Source organism: Neofelis nebulosa, chromosome 7 (assembly GCF_028018385.1).
Source record: "Neofelis nebulosa isolate mNeoNeb1 chromosome 7, mNeoNeb1.pri, whole genome shotgun sequence".
NCBI classification, from domain to species: Eukaryota; Metazoa; Chordata; class Mammalia; order Carnivora; family Felidae; genus Neofelis; species Neofelis nebulosa.
Window position 1 is genome coordinate 54153711 of NC_080788.1, and position 21906 is coordinate 54175616.

The 21906-nt window shown below is 33.9% G+C and overlaps 1 protein-coding gene across 2 annotated transcripts in view; it reads left to right on the plus strand.

Moving 5' to 3' along the window:
* TRPM7 (transient receptor potential cation channel subfamily M member 7) overlaps positions 1 to 21906 on the plus strand; it is a 123810-nt gene that overhangs the window by 76173 nt on the left and 25731 nt on the right. For both annotated transcript variants that reach the window (XM_058737744.1, XM_058737745.1), the window contains 12 exons: positions 742 to 970; positions 2346 to 2501; positions 2579 to 2722; positions 4704 to 4832; positions 6695 to 6973; positions 9176 to 9350; positions 11601 to 11727; positions 13061 to 13245; positions 13927 to 14059; positions 14661 to 15376; positions 18289 to 18359; positions 21658 to 21754. In XM_058737744.1, coding sequence (XP_058593727.1) covers positions 742 to 970; positions 2346 to 2501; positions 2579 to 2722; positions 4704 to 4832; positions 6695 to 6973; positions 9176 to 9350; positions 11601 to 11727; positions 13061 to 13245; positions 13927 to 14059; positions 14661 to 15376; positions 18289 to 18359; positions 21658 to 21754 — 2441 coding nt within the window. The remainder of the gene's footprint in view (positions 1 to 741; positions 971 to 2345; positions 2502 to 2578; positions 2723 to 4703; positions 4833 to 6694; positions 6974 to 9175; positions 9351 to 11600; positions 11728 to 13060; positions 13246 to 13926; positions 14060 to 14660; positions 15377 to 18288; positions 18360 to 21657; positions 21755 to 21906) is intronic.

A 21906-nucleotide genomic window follows, 5' to 3' on the forward strand; every position in this document is an offset into this window, starting at 1 on the left:
CACATACTAGCAATTAATTCGATTAGGAAAAGTTTCATTTGAAGTGGTAAGGAAAGGAAGAAAGTGAGGTTTGAACTGTGTTCTAAGGAAATGAATTCAACTGGAAGGGCATTTCAGAGGTGGAACTACATATATTGAAGAGTAAAACAGTTCACAGAAGTTTACACTTAGAGGAATAATAGAATATTAAGCTGAAAAGATACTTTGTAGTAAACTTTATGATAGAAAATAGGACCTCCCTCTGCCAAAATGGACTGTCTTTGGAAGAGAGTCAGAGTTGTACTGAAAATAACAAGAAGTGATCTTAGAATTACTTACTGAGTATCTAAGGTTCAGGTGTTTTCATGATTAGGTTAGTCCCTGTTCACATTAGTCTTTCTACTGGCTATCAACCCTTTTCTATGTTTGAAATACTATATAGATATGACTTTTTGAACAGAGCATCTGAACATTGTCAGTTTGGGTTTCCTGTGAAGCTGCAGGTTTATTTCCAAGATGAGGAGAAAGTGCTCTAGAGTTACCTTTACAGACTTGTTCTTAATATGACATATTTTAATATTTTGTGATATCCACGTAGTAGTAGATATCTGAAAACATAGGGCTGTGATTCTAATGCCTTACAGTTCCCTGATTGTGTTTGTGAAAATATTAAAAATGGGAACATGTTACGAAATTATTTAAGAATAATGTTTAAAACTGCAGTTTGGTAGTATGAATGTTTTGGTTTTTATCTTTTGATAGTGATTTTGGTCAACTCGCAGTTGAATTATTGGAACAGTCCTTCAGACAAGATGAAACCATGGCTATGAAATTGCTCACTTATGAACTGAAAAACTGGAGTAACTCTACCTGCCTCAAGTTGGCAGTTTCTTCAAGACTTAGACCCTTTGTAGCCCACACCTGTACGCAAATGTTGTTATCTGATATGTGGATGGGAAGGCTGAATATGAGGAAAAATTCCTGGTACAAGGTATATTTAGAAACAATTTGGTATATAGTGTGTGATTAGATAAAAAGAACAGAGGAATTAGCCCAGATATATAGTAAAATGCCCCGATTTATGAGGATGGTGGAGGTGGCAGTGTTGGCGTTTTATCTCAAGTGGCATGAAATGGCCTCTTTTGGGGCGCCTGGGTGGCGCAGTCGGTTAAGCGTCCGACTTCAGCCAGGTCACGATCTCGCGGTCCGTGAGTTCGAGCCCCGCGTCGGGCTCTGGGCTGATGGCCCAGAGCCTGGAGCCTGCTTCCGATTCTGTGTCTCCCTCTCTCTCTGCTCCTCCCCCGTTCATGCTCTGTCTCTCTCTCTCTGTCTCAAAAATAAATAAACGTTAAAAAAAAAAAAAAAAAAAAAAAAATTTAAAAAAATTGAAATGGCCTCTTTTTTCCTCCCTATTCTTCACTCTGAATCCTTTTCAAGTGTAACGTATAATGATTATTGCCTCTCTCTGAGCCAGAGGCATGAGGGCAACAAATGGAAGTGTTGGTGTTTATAGCCCTGAGCAGGCATGAAAAAAAGTTGCTTCTTTATGAAAAGATAATTTCAAATTCTCAAGTTCAGGACCTGTCTACTAACTTAATAATTTGTTACTTTTAATTTACCTGAAGTATATTGGATGTACCTAGTTTTTATGGTTAAGAATTTGGATAAAATGTTGACTGGTACTTTGGGTTCGTCACAGTGAGAGATACTACTTTAAACTTTTCCTTTTCGTTATCTTATATCTTAAATAAGGTACAGAAATGTAGAAGGCAGAAATCAGGCAAGTAGTTTAACCATTGTAAGTGGGTAACAAATACTGATCATCTAATAAAAATAATGGTGAAAGATTAACCAATAGAAAACCTGATACACAATTATAATTTCTTTGTGTTTTAGGATTTTGCAATAATACATAAAATTTTACAAATAAACTTGTTTGTTTATAGAGGCACAAGCTGAATAATCATGTTATGACATGGAACACTTGCATTGAGATTTAGGATAAAATTATGCACATAGCAATTTCATAAGGCTTTAATTTTATTTAAACAAAAATGTGTTTTCTGAACAAATTATGAACGGTTTTTTTTAAAAGGACACATCTATAATAATTATTCTATAATAATTATTAAGTCTTTTCTATATCATCATAATCATAATACTGACATGTTTTGTTACTCCTTAAAATAATTCAACCTGGGCCTCTTTAAATATAATATGTAAGTAAAAAGTCATGTTTTTGAGTTTTTTTTCCCCTATGCTAACAGGGGCAAACTGGCTAACTAATAATCAAGATATTTAATAGCTTTTTATTCTTGAAGGTCATTAATTTTAAAATGTAAACTTACATGTTTCTAAATTTTTAGGTCATATTAAGCATTTTAGTTCCACCTGCCATATTAATGCTAGAATATAAAACAAAGGCAGAAATGTCTCATATTCCACAATCTCAAGATGCCCATCAAATGACAATGGAAGATAGCGAAAACAACTTTCAGAACATAGCAGAAGAGATTCCCATGGTAAGGAGGAAAACTGTTTTTAAGTAAATATAAATTTTTTGTGAATAAATATATGATAAGTGTTATTTTTATTTTAGGAAGTGTTTAAAGAAGTAAGAATATTGGACAGCAATGAAGGAAAGAATGAAATGGAGATACAAATAAAATCAAAAAAGCTTCCCATTACACGAAAGTTTTATGCCTTTTATCATGCACCAATTGTAAAATTCTGGTTTAATACGGTATGTTGTATGTTTTTAAGCTGTATGAGCATAACGGTTTTAAAGGATAGGCTTTAGGGGACCTTTGGTCTAAAGTCCGTATTAACTTTGACATAACTTAGATTACTGACAAGCCATTTTCCATTTAAAAGAGCACATGTTTAACTTAGTTTTATCTCATTTGCCATCATAAAAAATGATAAACACTAACAAATCTTAGATCAAATTGAAACTAGAAATTTTCTAAGCAAAAATGTGATAACCATATGCCTTTGTAAGTGGGTATCAAATACTAATTGTCCACCAAAAACATTGGCAAAAGTTAACCAGAAGAGACACTGTGTCAGTATGTCAGAAAGACATGTCTTTGTGCTTTAGGATTTTGCAGAGAATGTGTAGACTTTTTGAAATGAACCTTTTTGCAGTGTTAATTTGAAGGTAGAAGTAATCTAGGTCATTCATATCGTTTTATTTATCGGCTTATTTCCTTAATCATACTATAGTACATGTTTTATCATCTGACACATAATTGGCTTTTCTCTTGCTTTCTGAAAGAACAGTTTTTTCTCCCAGGTAAATATGTCCATGGGGGAGAGACTCACCTCAAGAAATATATGAGATTAGTCCCAACTTTTAACCATGGGTTGAGTGAATGAGTTTTTATTCCCCTTCCCAGAAAAATTCTTTAAAAAAATTTTTTTTTAATGTTTATTTATTTTTGAGAGAGAGACACACAGAGTATGAGTGGGAGAGGGGCAGAGAGAGGGAGACACAGAATGAAGCAGTCTCCAGGCCTTGACCCCTCAGCACAGAGCCCGACAGAGGGCTCAAACTCACAGACTGCAAATCATGACCTGAGCTGAAGTTGGATGCTTAATTGACTGAGCCACCCAGGCGCCCCCCAGAAAAATTCTTAAATTGTGTATTTTGTTATTATTTTATTGTTTTTCACTTTCATCACGTTTGCATTCATGTGAGTGACTATTTAAAAATGGATAGCCCTGGTGGCCAAATAGAGATATCTCTTTCTTCTTATTTATTGGAGTTTACTTCCCTACCCTGCCATATCTTTAATCATGAATATGGCTTATTTTAACACTTGGAGAGGCAAGGAGAGTGATGTGAGGATTCTTGAATACAGTTGTTTAAGGGTCAACTAAGTCTTGGGTTTCCTCTGAAATGAAATGACTCTTCAGATGTTGTTATACATAGATCTTATCACTTTACCCCAATCTTTTCAATCTTTTCTGTTAAGAGTATCACAAGTGGGATGATCCCTTACCTAGGGAAGATGCTTTTTTTTGTTCTTAATTTGTTTATTTTGAGAGAGCAAGAAAGAGAGAGTGACATGCTAGCAGGGAAAGGCAGAGAGAGGGAGAGAGAGAATCCCAAGTAGGCCCATGCCATCAGGTCAGTGCAGAGCCCAATGTAGGACTCAATCCCATGAACTATGAGATCATGACCTGAGCCAAAATCAAGAGTGGGATGCTTAACCAACTGAGCCACCCCTGTGCCCCAGGAAAATGGTTTTCTTACCTGTTTTCATTTCTTGGGATTCAAATCCACAGTGACTGGGAGTTAGGAAAATACCAGTTGTATTTCTGGGAATGCTGTTTGATTGGGGGAAGAAGGAAGCAGGTAGTATGTGTTTCTTGATGACGATAGTGATGAATTTCTATAATATATTTAATATATAGGTATAAGTTAAATGGAATTATATGAACTATGCTGAGAACATAAATCTTGTATAATTTCTCCTGTGTGAAGTACTGAAAAGTCATCAAAGTTCTAGAACAACACAGTTATATTCTGGGAACCATTTGTATTTTGATTGATAAAAGCAGTGTATACACTGAAGAGTTACTTCTAAAACTTTAATGATTGAAGCTGGGAGATAGTTCACAGGGGTTCATTTAGTCTCTTTTTCTGTGTGTTTGAAAATTTTTATAGTAAAACATTTTACTTCATAATACTATTTATATTTTGTATTTTTTTTAATTAGCTGGCATACTTAGGATTTCTGATGCTTTATACATTTGTGGTTCTTGTACAAATGGAACGATTACCTTCAGTTCAAGAATGGATTGTTATTGCTTATATTTTTACCTATGCTATTGAGAAAGTCCGTGAGGTATGTCTTTAGTTTTTCCTACCAGTAACTTACTATATGTGTGGAAGGTGTTTTGTTTGTTTTTTTGGTATGAATATGGGTATGGGTATGTGTATGTGTTATCATTTCAGTAGGTGATGACATTATAGAACATGTTTATTTTTACTGTTCTAAAAATTGTGGCGTAAGAATAGAAATCAGTGGGGGTGCCTGGCTGGCTCAGTTGATTAAGTGTCTGACTCTTTTTTTTTTTTTTTTTTTTTTTTTTGAGAGAGAGACAGAGCATGAACGGGGGAGGGTCAGAGAGAGAGGGAGACACAGAGCCTGAAACAGGCTCCAGGCTCTGAGCAGTCAGCACAGAGCCCGACGCGGGGCTCGAACTCACAGACCGCGAGATCATGACCTGAGCCGAAGTCGGCCACTTAACTGACTGAGCCACCCAGGCGCCCCAAGTGTCTGACTCTTGATCTGAGGATCATGAGTTCATGTTTTATATATTTATGGAATCTGTTGTTTTACAAACATGTTTGAAAAAATTAAATTGTTAAATGAAAAAAGTAAGTTGCAAAGAATTTTTTTAAGTGCACATTCATAAAATAGTTCTGTAAGGATTTTTTAATTATAATAACAGTGGTTGCCTCTAGTCGGAAGGGAAGTTAATTGGCTGAGGAACCAAGAGTGGATGGGAGACTTTTCAATACTTACTTTTTTAATGTTTATTTACTTTTGAGAAGAGAGAGAGAGAGCAAGCACAAGCCAGGAAGGAGCATAGAGAGGGAGGGCACTCAGAATCTGAAGCAGGCTCCGTGCTGACAGCAGAGAGCCCGATGTGGGGCTCAAACTCATGAACCATGAGATCATGACCTGAGCCAAAGTCAGACACCTAACCGACTGAGCCACCCAGGCGCCCCTTCAGTACTTATTTTTATATACACTATAATTTTAAAGCTGTAAATATATTACCATTCCCCACCCAAAAAAATTTTTTTTTAATTTTTATATTTAAGGGAAGAGATAAGTACAGGTACTTAAACCACTGAGTTGTTTACTTTCTGCAAAGAAGACACCTTTGGAAGATTCTACTAGGATATTCTTTTGTTGTTTCGATGAAAAATAAAACAACTTTCAGAAGTATCTCACTTTCTAGAGAACTGTGTTCTAATTTGAGATTTTCAAATTATTAGTAAGATGACCTTGATTGAATAGGTCATTTATTTGTGGGTATATATACATACTTATATGGGTTTATATATACACACACATATATGTATGTGGAATGAGGACAAGTAGTATCTGTCTCTGATATCTTACTGAATTGTTTTAGGGGTCAAATACATCATCAGATGCCAAGATAATCAAACATATTTTGCCAAATGCCATGTGAGAAATACTGTATAATTTCACTTATATATGAGATCCAACAACAAAAAAAATACCAAACAAGCAAACACACAAACAGACCTGTAAATACAGAGAACAAAGTGATGGTGGAGGAGGAGGAGAGGAGAGATTGGCAAAACGAGTGAAGGGGAGTAGGAGGTACTAACTTGTAGTTATGGAATGAATAAGTCATGGGGCTGAAATGTACAGCATAGTTGGAATATAGTCATTGGTATTGTAACAGCATTGTGTGGTGACAGATGGTAGCTACACTTGTGAACATAGCATAAGGTATAGAGTTGTTGAATCACTATGTTGTATACATGAAGCTAATGTAACATGTGTTAACTGTACTTCAATTTAAAAAAATACTTTGAAATATTAAAATATATAAAATTCTACTGTGATATTATAATTGAATGCTGGTATATGTTTTAATAGGAGGAAACTGATTTCTTAAACAGCTTAATTAGATTTTTTTTTTTTTTTTTTTTTATCCTTAGATCTTTATGTCTGAAGCTGGGAAAATAAGCCAGAAGATTAAAGTGTGGTTTAGTGATTACTTCAATATCAGTGATACAATTGCTATAATTTCTTTCTTCATTGGATTTGGACTAAGATTTGGAGCAAAATGGAACTTTGAGAATGCATATGATAATCATGTTTTTGTTGCTGGAAGATTAATTTACTGTCTTAACATAATATTTTGGTATGTGCGTTTGCTAGACTTTCTAGCTGTAAATCAACAGGCAGGACCTTATGTAATGATGATTGGAAAAATGGTAAGTTGAGAGGCATCTAATAATATTCATGGGTTTATTGATATGTTTTCTTAAAATCATAAAAACCTGTTACTAACATAGTTTTGCTTGAATTAGAGAATGTTACTTCATTTTTATTTGCTTCATACTTCGAATCAGCCATTCCTCCAGATATTAACTTTTGAAGAAAATATGTGATGGGATAAGATTATGAAAACCACATTCTTTTTGTTTTATCTTAAAATGTTTTAGTTTTTAAATGCTACTTTCTAGAAGCATTTGAGATCAGAATGAAAAATACAAGTTTATTAGCTACCATTGTTGAAGTTCTTTTCGTCTTTACTACTACTACTACTACCCTAAACCAGTCCATCATCTGGCACCTGCAGTAATGTAGTAAAATCTATTTACTCATAACCACTGTGGCCTATCTTTAATCTATATTATAGCTAGAGTAATTTCAAAATGCATATCTGAATATGTCATACCCACTTTGTAAAAAATCTAAAGCTTTTTCATTACCCCTAGAGATCATTATACTTAATGAAATCCTTAAACCCTGCCCAGTATGACTTCTTGCTTTTCTTTTTTTACTTTTAATTTTGAGTTAATTATAGATTCACATGCAGTTTTAAGAAATGATAGAGATCTTATGTACTTTTTACCTTGTTTCTTCCAATAGAAACATCTTCCTTGCTTTCTAAGTCTCATCTCTTTTTTTTTTTTTTTTAATACATGAAATTTATTGTCAGATTGGTTTCCATACAACACCCAGTGCTCATCCCAAAAGATGCCCTCTTCAATACCCATCACAGAGGTCTAAGTCTCATCTCTTAACCAGTTTTTGATCTCTTAACTATGCTGTAGTCATACAGGCTTTTCTCTGATTTTTTTAATGTAGTCCCTATCATGGTACTATAGCTTATGTTCTTCTTTCTGCCAGAAATGACTACCCTTATCTACACTGACATCCTTAGCTTTTTTGACTAAGTTAGGTTTATCCTACAGATCACATCTCCAACATGATTTTTTTAGGGGAGTTTTTTTTATCTTTTTCTGCTAGATCAGGTTTATTTGCTGTATAATTTTATGGGGCCCATGTTCCTCTTATACAGAATATTTATATCTAACTATATTTTATTTTATTAAAAATTTTTTTTTAACATTTATTATTGAGAGACAGCATGAGCATGGGAAAGGCAGAGAGAGGGGGAGATACAGAATTATTGTTAATTTATTGCAAATATATGCAAATGTCATAATAATTATTTAGGTTGATTTATTGTAGTAGATTAAAGTACAGATTTATTGTAAATGTAGTCTCTTAATCTGTGTGGGTCTTCCCCCTGTAGATTATTATTTGTGGATGAATACTATGTTGTTGGAGTAAGACAGTATTCACTTTTTTAGATGTAAATACTGAGCACTTGTACACTTAGATAAGTGGATAGAAATTAACTCTTAGAATTCTTGAATAATGATTTCACTTAATTCTTAGAATTCTTGACTAATGATACCAAAATTCACATTGTGATTTAACAGTAAATTTTTTTTTATTGATTTATTAGGTGATAGTTCAATTAGGCTCTTTTTCAACTTTGTTGAAATTAAAGAATTGCAGACTACCTGATTTGTAAAAGGATTTTTTAACCATTTATTAGTTTCATTTATTTTTTCAACACCCATGCTGATAATTCAGTTTATTGTTTTACTTAGCTCCTAGGAGGTTTTCACAGTGTAGGATAAGGCACCATGGTGTGGAGTTCAAGATGGGTGAGAACAAACACCTTTTTGTATATGAAGTGGGCAAAGAACAAATATCAAAGGGAGGTAGAAGAGCGAGTCTGAACCTCCAGTATAACAATACAACAATTTTAAGAAAGAGCACATATGGAAATTGATTCCCTGAATCTGCCCATGTGTCTATACCTCTTTAAATCTTCATGGACTCAAGATAAGCAGACTCCAGTTGGAACCAGGGATATGGTTCATTGTATAGAAAATGATCTGAACCTGTCTAGCTTCACAAATCAATTTTTACATAATCTCCTTGACATTAAGGTTTATGTAGTGATGAGATTTTTCCTGAATGCTAATACTAGAAATAAAAAGAAATACAAAAGATTCTAGTTGTCTATTACAACGTTAAAAACTATTTTAACATGAATAATTGTCATTGTTTTTAAATTCCCATATATTTTAACGTTGTTCATTTTTTAACAGGTAGCCAATATGTTCTACATTGTAGTGATTATGGCTCTTGTATTACTTAGTTTTGGTGTTCCCAGAAAAGCAATACTTTATCCTCGTGAAGCACCTTCTTGGACTCTTGCTAAAGATATAGTTTTTCATCCATACTGGATGATTTTTGGTGAAGTTTACGCATATGAAATTGATGGTAAGGGTTTATGTTTACAAATTCATCTTTTGGTTATTTTATGTTTTAAAGTTAGATTGCATTACAGTAATATTACATATTTTCACAAGTCAAAATATTACTAACCTAATCCCTCTCAAAATACATTAGTTTAGCCCAGGGGGAGGAAAAAAACTACAAAAATTAATTGGAAAAAAGTATTTTTAGAACTTTTTCAGCCATAAATGGAAATCTGGCCTAACCTGGCTTACAAAATAAGGACATATATTAGCTCATGTGACACAGAATTCAGAAGTAGTGGTCTTTGGAGTTTGTTAATTCATAGCTGTTAACATTTGTTCTTTATTATCCCACTGCTCTGTAATCACAATGTCTGATTCATACAGGTTTCCTTTATGATTGGAAGACTGTCACTAGTAGAGGAAAGAGAGTGTTTTCTTTGGTTCTCTTAAGGGTAAAATGTCCCTTTCCCAGAAACCCCCTATTGTACCTGTTCTTTCAAACTCATTAGCTCACATTGGCTTCATCCTGCTTATCTCCGAAACAGTTGGGGTGAGGGTAATAGGATTAGAACTAATCCAAATATGGTAGTGGATAAACTCTTGAATTACAAAATTCAACTGCACAGGTAATAAACTTTTTAAAATTGTTTTAGCTCATGAGGCTAGATAGCTTGTGAACATAGGTGATGCTGCCAGCTTTCAGGGATGTTCTACAGACCTCCCCATTTGCATTATAGAATCTTTATTTTGCATTATAGGATCTTTGTTTTGTTAGTTTTGCTCTTGATCTCTTTTATAGTCTCTCTCATCTTTATTCCTCCCTCACTCCATACCTGTGTTGCTCCCTAGGCACCTATTTATTTAGAGGATGGTTGTTACCAGATTTTGCTTAAAACTGTGAGGTTTTACCAGTCTGGTCAAATTTTATGTTTAATGCTTTCCTGTTTAATGCCCTTTTCAGGTTTTCATTTTCTGCTTTTTTTCTGATGTAGTTCTAGTTTAGTATTATAAAGTATTGGATATAGCTTTTTAGTCTCCTTCATTCTCTTCCTTGGGTACTTGCTTTGTCAAACTAATGTGAATAGAATGGAAATAGATTCCTAAAGCTTTTTTTTAAAAAAATGTTGAGAGAGAGAGAGAGCGCGTGCGCACACACACGCAATGGGAGGGGCAGAGAGAGGATCCCAAGCAGGCTCCTCTTGCTGTCAGCAGAGTCCAAGTCGGGCCTCAAACACACGAACCATGAGATAGTGACCTGAGCCGAAATTAAGAGTCAGAGTCTTAAGTGACTGAGCCACCCAGGCACCCCAAGAGTCATAATGCTTTTTAAGACCAAAAGAACGTTGTGCATTTGAGTGTTTCAGTGGTGTATATATTTTTAAATGATTACTAAACAAATGCTAATTATAAGCATTTATATAAAATTTGTCACTAATTCATGATTATTTAATTCTAATGCTTACCCTACTTAAATTATTTTGCTTTATTCTTTTAATACCCTGGTGGGTACTAAAGCCCTTCCCTTCCTTGTTTTTATTCAGCTGTGTTCTGGTTTCAGAAACATTCCTGGTGAGGTTGATGAAAACCAAGGAATTAAAATCTAATCATTATCTATTTGAGAGGCACTTAAACCACTCTTTCAACCTTCTTTTGTGACATAGTAAGATAAACTCAGTAATCTTCATGTTTGTAAATTTACTATGAGTTTACCATACCCTTTTATAGTTGTTATTTTTCTTACAGAAATGCTATAGTGTGGCTAAATCTGGGAATTTTATTCTACGTAATGTTCCTTGAACTAAACCCTGCCTTGAATTTCATACATAATACAACTGTATACCGTCTCATCTAGATTAGGGTGGTAGAACAGATACCCACATCCCTCACAAAATTTTTCTGTTTTGGATTTTGTGAGAAAGAGACTGAGAGAGAGAACATGAGCGCAAGCCAGGGAAGGGCAGGAGTGGGAGGGAGGGTCTTAAGCAGGCCCACATGCAGCACAGAACCTGATGGGGGGGCTCCATCTCAGGACTGTGGGATCATGACCTGAGTAGAAATCAAGAGCGGGACGCTTAACCAACTGAGTCACTCAGGTGCCCCTATGTTGGAATATTTTTAAGTTTGTGTTCCAACTGCTTGCCCAGAAGCTTTTACTAGAATCTGAAACAGATTCTACATAATCGAAACTTCCTTCAAAAGTATGTAAATAGTAATTTAAAATAGTTACTGGTGTGAATACTATATCTAAACTGTTTTCTTCTTTCCAAAGTGTGTGCAAATGATTCCACTATCTCTCAAATCTGTGGTCCTGGGACATGGTTGACTCCATTTCTTCAAGCGGTCTACCTCTTTGTACAGTATATCATTATGGTCAATCTTCTTATTGCATTTTTCAAGTAAGAATTTTATGCAGTTGCTTATTATAATGAGATCATTTAATATATAGTTTTCATTTTGAAGGATATGTACAAAATTTCAAATACAAAAACTTCGTAGAGCTTAAACTATTAAAATTATCTTTGAAAATTACGAATAGGAAGGCATGCTTTTTCAAATCAACATGCAGTTCTTTTATAAATTTAACCTTGATTTGGTAGTTTTACTATGTTGCCAAGTATATTTATACACATTTATATTTTATAATATATATATTATATATATATAAAAGTATATATAAAATATATTTTATACACATTTAATTATACACAAGTATATTTATATACATTTAGTATATAAAACAGAAAGGCAAATAGAAAATTCATCAGTAATCTCATTTATATTTTTTGGTGTACCTCTTTCTGTTATTTTTTATGAATATTTGTGAATACTTTTCTGTTCAGAAATAATGTTCTTATATTTTGTATACTGTTTTTAATTAAGCAAAACATGACTATTATTCAACATTAATAAATACCCCTCTCCAGTTTTTTTTTAATGTTTATTTATTTATTTTGAGAGACAGTGAGCGGGGGAGAGACAGAAAGAGACAGAGAAAATCCAAGCAGGCTCTGAGCTGTCAGTGCAAAGCCAGATATGGGACTTAAACTCACAAGCAGTTAGATCACGACCTGAGCTAAAATCAAGAGTGGGACGTTTAACTGATGAAGCTACCCAGGCACCCCACTCCAGTTTCAGGAATATCTGATATTCCATGATAGACCCTAATTTTTCAACCAATATGTTACATTGTTGAGTTTGTCTATAATTTTTTTGTTCTCAAAAGCCATATGGTTAAATTTTTATCCATCCTTAAGTATGTTTTCCTAAAAGTAGAGCTGTTTGATATATGCATTTTTAGGACTTTCTGCATTTAAACTAAAGTAGACTTGCATCCTCAAATCTCTGCCAACACTAGGTATTGTTATCTTTAATGGTTGCTAGTTTGATAGTACATAAAAGTATATTGTTTTTATTTGCGCTTACTTTGCTTCTAAGATTTATTATTTTCTTATGGTTTTGTCATTTATATATAATTTTAAAATTTTAGGATCATATTTTCTGCTCATTTTTCTGGGAGTTTATAATTAAGACCTTCAACAGTATCAAACTTGTGCCTTATGCTTACTGCATGTATTTTTTCCAGTTTCTCATTTGCCTTTTAGTTTATGTATGGTAGAGTACTCTTTGGAATCCTTGTTTAGAACAGAATTATAATAAAATATCTAGTATTTAAAACTTTAAAGTATGATTAACTGTGTTTGTTTTATTTTTTTTCCTTTGTTATTCAAGTAATGTGTATTTACAAGTAAAGGCAATTTCCAATATTGTATGGAAGTACCAGCGTTATCATTTTATTATGGCTTATCATGAGAAACCAGTTCTGCCTCCACCACTTATCATTCTCAGCCATATAGTTTCTCTGTTCTGCTGCATATGTAAAAGAAGAAAAAAAGATAAGACTTCAGATGGACCAAGTAAGTAAAATATATTAAGGCAAATATTTGTGTTTTATCACTTATCAGTACTACACTGAAGGCTAAGTGTTAACTTTGTTCAGAAGACTTAATTGGCTAATGTTACTATAAAAACTTCTGTTGAATATGTCTGAACATAAAAGAATTTTGAGTATACTACAATGTCTATAAAACTGAATTTAGTACTAAACTTCCTTTTGAGTGTGGTATGTCTGTTTGTTTTCATTAAAATGATAATGGAAACCATAACATTTGCTGTTCTATAAACCGTTTTTGCTGCTCTGTGAACAATAATACTTTTATTCTGTATACTACATGAGACTAATCATACCAAACTTTGCTTTTAATTTTACAATGGTTTTCTGCTCTACTAAATTGGTTCTTAAATTCCTCTACCTACATAAATGAGGGGGAGGTATAAAGAGAAAGATAGATAGGGTTAAGAGTATTTAATAGGAAAATGAAAATCAGAAGAGGACGAGGTACCTGAAACTATTCTGCTAAAGAAAAAAAAAAAAAGGAAATATCTGTCCAGTGCTTTAGAAACACTACAGTAAAAAGAGAATAAGTATATAGGTGATGGATATAGTCTTATGAACCCTGAATAATTCATAAGACCCATGACTGCAATTTGATATCTTGATAGTCTTCATTGATTTTTTTGTTCTTTTCCCTGCTTAGAACTTTTTTTAACAGAAGAAGATCAAAAGAAACTACATGACTTTGAAGAGCAGTGTGTTGAGATGTATTTTAATGAAAAAGATGACAAATTCCATTCTGGGAGTGAAGAGAGAATTCGTGTCACTTTTGAAAGGTTCAGAAGCTTTTTAATTATAATTGATATGTCAGAGTGGGTTTTTTTTATGTCTTCTACATGCCCATTGTTCAATTTATGTTTGTCAAATAAGTAAACTTAATAATAGTTTTACATATTGGAAGACAATTCAGTTCTTCTAATACTTAGTGTAAGTCAATTTCTTGTTATTTTTTGACCTTGTTATAGAGGACAGTGAAGAGTCAGTGGAGAAAAGTGAAACTATCCTTATTGTTTTAAAGCATTTTTTTTTCCCATTGGCTTTGCTACATTCTGGAAGCAGATGGTAATGTTAGTTCTTTATATATGTAGCTTTATACATATTTGTGTGTGTGTTACTTTAATGTGCAGAAATCATAATAAATAGCCTATGGAACAAAAATGTTTTATGAAATCTTGCATTTTACTATAATAGAATTAGCAGTGGATCCTTCTTAAACATTAAGTGTGCCTTTTATAAATAAATAATCATATTTTATATCTTACCTTGTGTGAGTACATGTAAAATTTCTTTTTACCATTGGCATTTATTGAGATTACAGAAAGAATCTCTCAAACATTAATTTTTAACATTTATAAAAAGCCTGTGTTTCTCCTACAGGGTGGAGCAGATGTGCATTCAAATTAAAGAAGTTGGAGATCGTGTCAACTATATAAAAAGATCATTACAGTCATTAGATTCTCAAATTGGCCATTTGCAAGATCTTTCAGCCCTGACTGTAGATACATTAAAAACACTCACTGCCCAGAAAGCTTCAGAAGCTAGCAAAGTTCACAATGAAATCACACGAGAATTGAGTATTTCCAAACATTTGGCTCAAAACCTTATTGATGATGGTCCTATAAGACCTTCTGTATGGAAAAAGCATAGTGTTGTAAATACACTTAGCTCCTCTCTTCCTCAAGGTGGTCTTGAAAGTACTAATCCTTTTCTTTGTAATATTTTTATGAAAGATGAAAAAGATACCCAATGTAACATATTTGGTCAGGATTTACCTGTAATACCCCAGAGAAAAGAATTCAGTTTCCCAGAGGCTGGTTCCTCTTGTGGTGCCTTATTCCCAAGTGCTATTTCTCCTCCAGAACTGCGACAGAGACCACATGGGGTAGAAATGTTAAAAATGTTCAGTAAAAATCAAAAATTAGGCAGTTCATCTAATAGCATACCACATCTGTCATCCCCACCAACCAAATTTTTTGTTAGTACACCTTCCCAGCCAAGTTGTAAAAGCCACTCAGAAACTATAACCAAAGATCAAGAAACTATTTGCTCTAAAGCTGCAGAAGGAGATAATGTAGAATTTGGAGCATTTGTAGGTAAGTTTGGCAAACTAACATTTGTATATAAATATTATTTATTTTTTAATTATCACCTGGGGTGTCTGGGTGGCTCAGCTGGTTGGGCCTCTGACTTCAGCTCAGGTCATGATCTCACGGTTCATGAGTTTGAACCGCATTGGGCTCTGTGCTGACAGCTCGGAGACTGGAGCCTGCTTCAGATTCTGTGTCTCCCTCTCTCTCTGCCCTTCCCCCCGTTCATGCTCTGTCTCTCTCAAATATAAATAAACATTAAAAATTATAATTATCACCTTAGAAATAAAAATAAGTAGCTAATTAATAAAACTATGAACTTGTATGATAAGTGGACTACTTTTCATAGAGTATAGTTCTAAAATTTCTAAAAGGAATCAAGTCGGGGAAATAGGTTGAAATTGAGCTGTAATAGTTCTATTGGCACATTCTTCTTTGGTGAATTTACTATAATAACAGTTGTATGTAAAACTTACTTGGGCTCTTTTGAATTTGAGACTCTTCTATTGAATTCAGTTAACTAGTTGACAGAACCTGAGTTATTCATAAACGTTAAATATTAGGGGAATAATAGAAAGGTACAGAGGAGGCTAGATAGAAATAACTGGAAAAGATCAGTGTCTTATAAATAGGGTGACCATATAATTTTTCAGCCCAACTAGTACACTTTTGAGAGTGACAGGGTACAGTAAATTACATTAGGGCAATAGGGAAAACCAGGACTCTGCTTGGAAAGTGGAAGATTTATGGTCGACCCATTTATATACCCAGAGAGAAGAGCATTTCAGAAAGGAATGACTCATTCTTTTTTTTTTTTTTTTTTAAATGTTTTTATTTTTTATTTTTGAGACAGAGACAGAGCATGAACGGGGGAGGGTCAGAGAGAGAGGGAGACACAGAATTTGAAGCAGGCTCCAGGCTCTGAGCTGTCAGCACAGAGCCCGCTGCGGGGCTCGAACTCACGGACCGTGAGATCATGACCTGAGCTGAAGTCAGACGCTTAACCGACTGAGCCACCCAGGCGCCCCAGGAATGACTCATTCTTAACACATCAGCTAGCTGAAGTAAAATAAGGACTGAAAATGTATTTATTTTGGCAGTAATAATAAATTAATGACCTTTGTGAAATCTGTTTCAGTGAAGCAGTTGAGGCAGAAGCCAGATTATATTGAAATAAAGTGTGAATGAGAGGAGGAAATGTAAAGAGGGAGACTACAGATGGGATGGGCAATTAAAAGCTTACTATTAAGGCAGGGCGCCTGGGTGGCTCAGTTGGTTGAGTGTCCGACTTCAGCTCATGTCATGATCTCACAGCCCGTGGGTTTGAACCCCGCGCCAGGCTGTGTTGACAGCTCAGAGCCTGGAGCCTACTTTGAATTCTGTGTCTCCCTCTCTCTCTGCCCGTCCCCTGCTCACGCTCTGTGTCTCTCGTTCAAAAAATAAACATTAAAAAAGAAGATTAAAAAAAAAAACAAACTTACTATAAATATAAAAAGAAAGAACTCATAATGTGGTTTTTGTGTAAGGTTTTTTATTTGTTTTGTTTATTTTTAATTATTTTTAATGTTTATTTGAGAGAGAGAGGCAGCGTGAGCAGGGGAGGAGCAGAGAGAATGGGAGACACAGAATCCGAAGCAGGCTCCAAGCTGTCAGCATAGAGCCTGATGTGTGGCTTAAACCAAACCGTGAGATCATGACCTGAGCTGAAGTCAGACACTCAACTGACTGAGCCACCCAGGCGCCCCTTACTTGTTTTATTTTTAATGATGGAGAGACCTAAGCATATTTAAATGTTGACAGTGTATCATATGGAAGGAAAAGATGAAGAGGGAACACTTCATAGAGCTAACGTTTCCTTGCATTTGGGAGAATATAGTGTTCTAAGAGTCTTCCTGTTAGATTATTAAAGTATTTTTAAAAAATTTCTTAAAAAAATAACTTGGGTCGTTTGTGGACATGACCAGAGTGTTCTGAGGCATGAGTGATGCCCTCTGTCTCTTCAGGTTTGAATTTTTTCATCGGGTGGCATCCTAACCTTGTCTTAATACTTATTTGAGCTTTCCCAGCTTAGAAATTTACCTAGTCGTGGAACATGTATTGAGATTAGTCAATGAATATGATATGTCCATGTAAAATCTCCACATGGAGGCCAACCCTGTAAGTTATCTAGGTACAGACCATACTGATCTCTACTGCTAGGTTATATACAGTTTACTCTGGATTTATAGAGACAACTTTGCCTACATAAAATCTATCCCAATGTATTCTGTAAAAGCACATTTTTAGTCTGTTAGTATATTACCACTGGGATGGATATACTTAGTTATCTATATATTTATATATGATTTGTGTATATATAGTTTGGATATATATGTATAACATATATGTAGTTTTTTTTTTTTTTTTAACTTTCTTTTTTAAGTTTATTTATTTTGAGAGACAGAGCAGAGAAGCGGCAGAGAGAAGGAGAGTGAGAATCCCAGGCAGGCTCTGTGCTGTTAGTGCAGAGCCTGGTGTGGGTCTCGAACTCACGAACCATGAGATCATGACCTGAGCCGAAACCAAGAGTTGGATGCTTAACCGACTGAGCCCCCCAAGCACCCCATGTATTTTTATATTTATTAATAGTAGAAATGATCGCTTCCCTCTTTTTAAATTTCAAGCAATTCATATCACATGTTGGATTCTTTTAGAAGGCTCTTAGGCTTTTGCTGTTACTGTAAACTGAATTACTCATCTTCTCCAGCTTCTTGACAGATATTTTTAGTATTTATCAAAAGATCTATAGGAAACTTCAGAGCCCTCAAAACTACTTGGAAAGCAATATGAATCACTTGTTTATATAGACTTTAAGCAATGACGTTATTTTGATAAAAAGTAAATATTTTTGTTGTAATCTTTTTTTTTTTCTCTTTAAGGACACAGAGATAGCATAGATTATTTACAGAAGTTCAAAGAAACATCAAACAAAATAAAAGAAATGTTATCTGTAAGTAAATCTTTATTACAGCACAATTCAACTTTATTTTGCTATTTGGGGGTTTAGTTCAAAATTGAATTAAGTGTTCCAATAAAAATGCAGTTTTAGCAGAGACCATCACCAACATGATGATCCCAAATATTTAAATCATACATCATTTAAAAAGAAGAAACAATCGAATTTGAAAAGTATACAAATAGTTTGCACTTATATTAATGAACATAAAAACACCAATTTAACATTTCTCTTTTTCTACATGCTTCTCCCTATACGTTTCTCATTCACTAAATACAGAGCTCAACTCTTTCCCAGGCCCAGACGTTTATTAGAACATAACCATGTCTGTCAAGGAATCTAGCAATCAGTAAAAAGCTGAATATACCTAACTACACTGTTATGTGCAGGTGTAAGATACTCAATAAATATTTGTTGAGTAACTGTTTAAATGTATAGAACAGTGAGTGAAAAGTTACTTCTTAACTGTTGCTTTCATAAATACCCATAATGATAGAGTCTTAAAATGAGGGAAAGGAACCAGTAGGGAAACCAGTGGTTTTTTTTTAAGTTGTATCTCTTGTTTTATCTTTGAGTTTCTTACAGGGAGGAAGAACTGACTGGGAATTATAATTTAAAAAAGCAAAAAGACCTAGATGGAGTGAAATCGATCACTTAGATGATAATCTTAAGATAAAAAGTATAACTTTTTTCAGATGGGAGGACTGACTGATAGAAGAGAATTGTCACACAAATATTTTGGGTTGGAGAGAAAGAATGCTAAAACTTTTCTCTAACTTACTCTTTAAGAATCTGTGTGCTTCATTGTATATAAATCACACAAAGTTTTTTTAAAACTTAAAGAGAATAAAAAAGTAATCTGGGGAGTTTGTTGAATCTTTTAAGGCATTTGTTTTTCCAGTAAGACTAATGGAAACCACAAGGGAGTACTTGAGAAAGAGAAGGTTTAGAGTAACTATTTTGTAAAGTGATTAAGGAGTCAAGAGGAAACCAAGAATATGATTTCTTAGCTATAGAGTTGAAAATAGCATGAATTTTATTATAGCCATATCTGCATTTGGATTTTAGACAGGAAAACTGAAGGCTGGGAAGAGATGTAGGGAAAGTAAATCTTTGGAGAGATTCTGACTAGAGCATTGACATGACACCACAGTAAAAGGTTAGAGCTAACTAGTTGGAACTCTTATAGTTGTCAAACTCAGCAGTCAGAAACTCAAATTCATCATCTTCTTGCTCAGCAGATATATTTGTTCTTCTGTATTTCCTGCCTCTGTTAATAACATCAGCATTTTAGTTTAGAGAGCAAAACTGCACTGCTCTGTCTCTCTTCCAATCAACAGCCAAGTCTAACTTGTTTTGTTTCCTAAATATTTTTTTAGTTATCTGTTTCTTTCAATCCAAGTAACAATTACTCTGACTTAGGCTGTCATTGTCTAATATGTATCACTGAACTTTTAAACTATCTTCATAAGTACCACAATGGCAGTTGAAAAAAAATTACATCAGCACATTCTGGTGGCATCGTTTTGCTATAAAGAAGCACTTGATATACATAAGAAGTCATTTAGAATAAATGGATATTTCTTAATGGGAAAGGGTACCTGGCAAGGTTTCCCCCACAGATTTTGCCTTTTAACAATGAGTTTAAATGAACTTAAAGCAAGAGTGCGCTGAAAATTTTGAAGTGAGCAGGTAACTTCCTGGTAAAAGTAAGAAGAAATTACAAGTTTCTGTGGGTGTGTTTTGAATTAAACAATTTTGAGTAATTAACTTAGAGGAAAAGAACTCAGACTGTAATAATAGAATAATGAGTTCTAGCCCATGATGGTCTGAGACTTTGAGTTCTTGAACTTTTGTGTGTTATATACCCCTTTGAAAATCAAATGAAAACTGTAGACCCTCTTCCCCAAAAAATGGACATATACAAAATTTTATCTATTAAGGTATATGGAGTTTTACAAATACCTTGAAGCCCACCATCAATCCTATACTGGAACTTGTGTCATAGATGGAAAATACTTAAGCAAATAAATAGCTAGAACTGGTTCCAAAAGAAACAACTAAAATCAGAAAGGAAATTGGAGTTGCTCTGTAACTACAGAAAAAATGTTAGCCCTCTCACTTGGCTGTATAAATCAGCTGTATATGAAGAGTGCAGAGCATCAAAGGTAGAAAAACTTACTTTTCTTGAGATACAAGTAATTTTTTAAATGAAAGTAATAGTTTATTTTGGTAGTAACATTTTTAAATTCATTCTTTCTGAGAGGTGGTAGAGGTTTGGAAATATTTTAAAGTTGCATAATGTGAATTGTTTATAGTTGAAAAGAGAAAACAGTGTGAATGTATTGGGTTGTCCTCACATTATTTTAATGCAGTTTGTTAGTTCATCTGGGAAAATATATAGGTAAAAAGAAGAAAATGAGGGAGAATTAGACTATAAAATATTACACAGGTAGAACAGTTGAAACATGAATATTTAGCTAAACATTTTAGTGACTACAAAGTAACTTGTTTACAAATAAGAATTTAATAAGAAGAGTTGGATTAGAAATTGACAATAAGGGAAATGCCTTGTCATTAAATACAAATTGGATAATTGAGTAGACATTTGGAAAAGCCTGTTTATGTTCTCATGTCACTTCATAAGCCCAGATGAATTCTAGCTTTAAATGTAAAAGCTCAAATCATAAACTTAAGAAAATAGTAATACCAAGTCAGTAAAACCAGGAGGGCTTTCTAAACATATGAGGAAGAGGTGATATTAAACGAAGGATGGGAAGAGATAGAAGTACCAAAAAAATGGAAATCATAGATAAGTCAAAACAAATTTGGAAAAAATTGAAATGTGACAAATAATGAGCAGATAGATCTTTGGTTATATGAACAGCTCATATAATCAACAAGAAACCTACTGAGGTTTCCAAAAAAAACCACTCTTCCACCTTCCAAATTGTTATAATCTATCAATATTAGTGTAAAATAGCTTTTTCTTTTTTGGGTGAACTGATAAATATTTTATTTTCTCCCAAGTTTTTAATGAAATCACATTACTATGAAAAAGGATCCATTCAGATGGATTTATGAACAATAAGCAAGTAGGATATTTTGATGCAGTTTTTTGAGAAGGTCATTGAAGAAAATTAACTGTAACCTGTAGTATACCCTTTGGTGACTAGGTAGATTAAAGTATATTGAGCTAAATAGAAACAGAGTCTCTTATACTAACTACTTAGAACATTTATTTGAAATTCAGTTTGATTATTTTTAAATTATGTATATGTGTAATATGCAGAATGATATTCCTTCTGAAAACACTTTGAAACACGTGAGTTCTCATGCTGGATTTACTGAATGTCACAAAACTTCTATTCCTCTTCCTTCAGAACAAGGTAAGTTCTCTGACTATGTGAATTATGTTACCAAACATATTCACTTAAGCTTTAAATGTATTATTACGTATGTCACACACCTAAGCAGTGAATGTTTTGGGAGTCAGAGAATGACGATTCTGGTCCGTCATTGTTGCTGCAACCTTGAATAA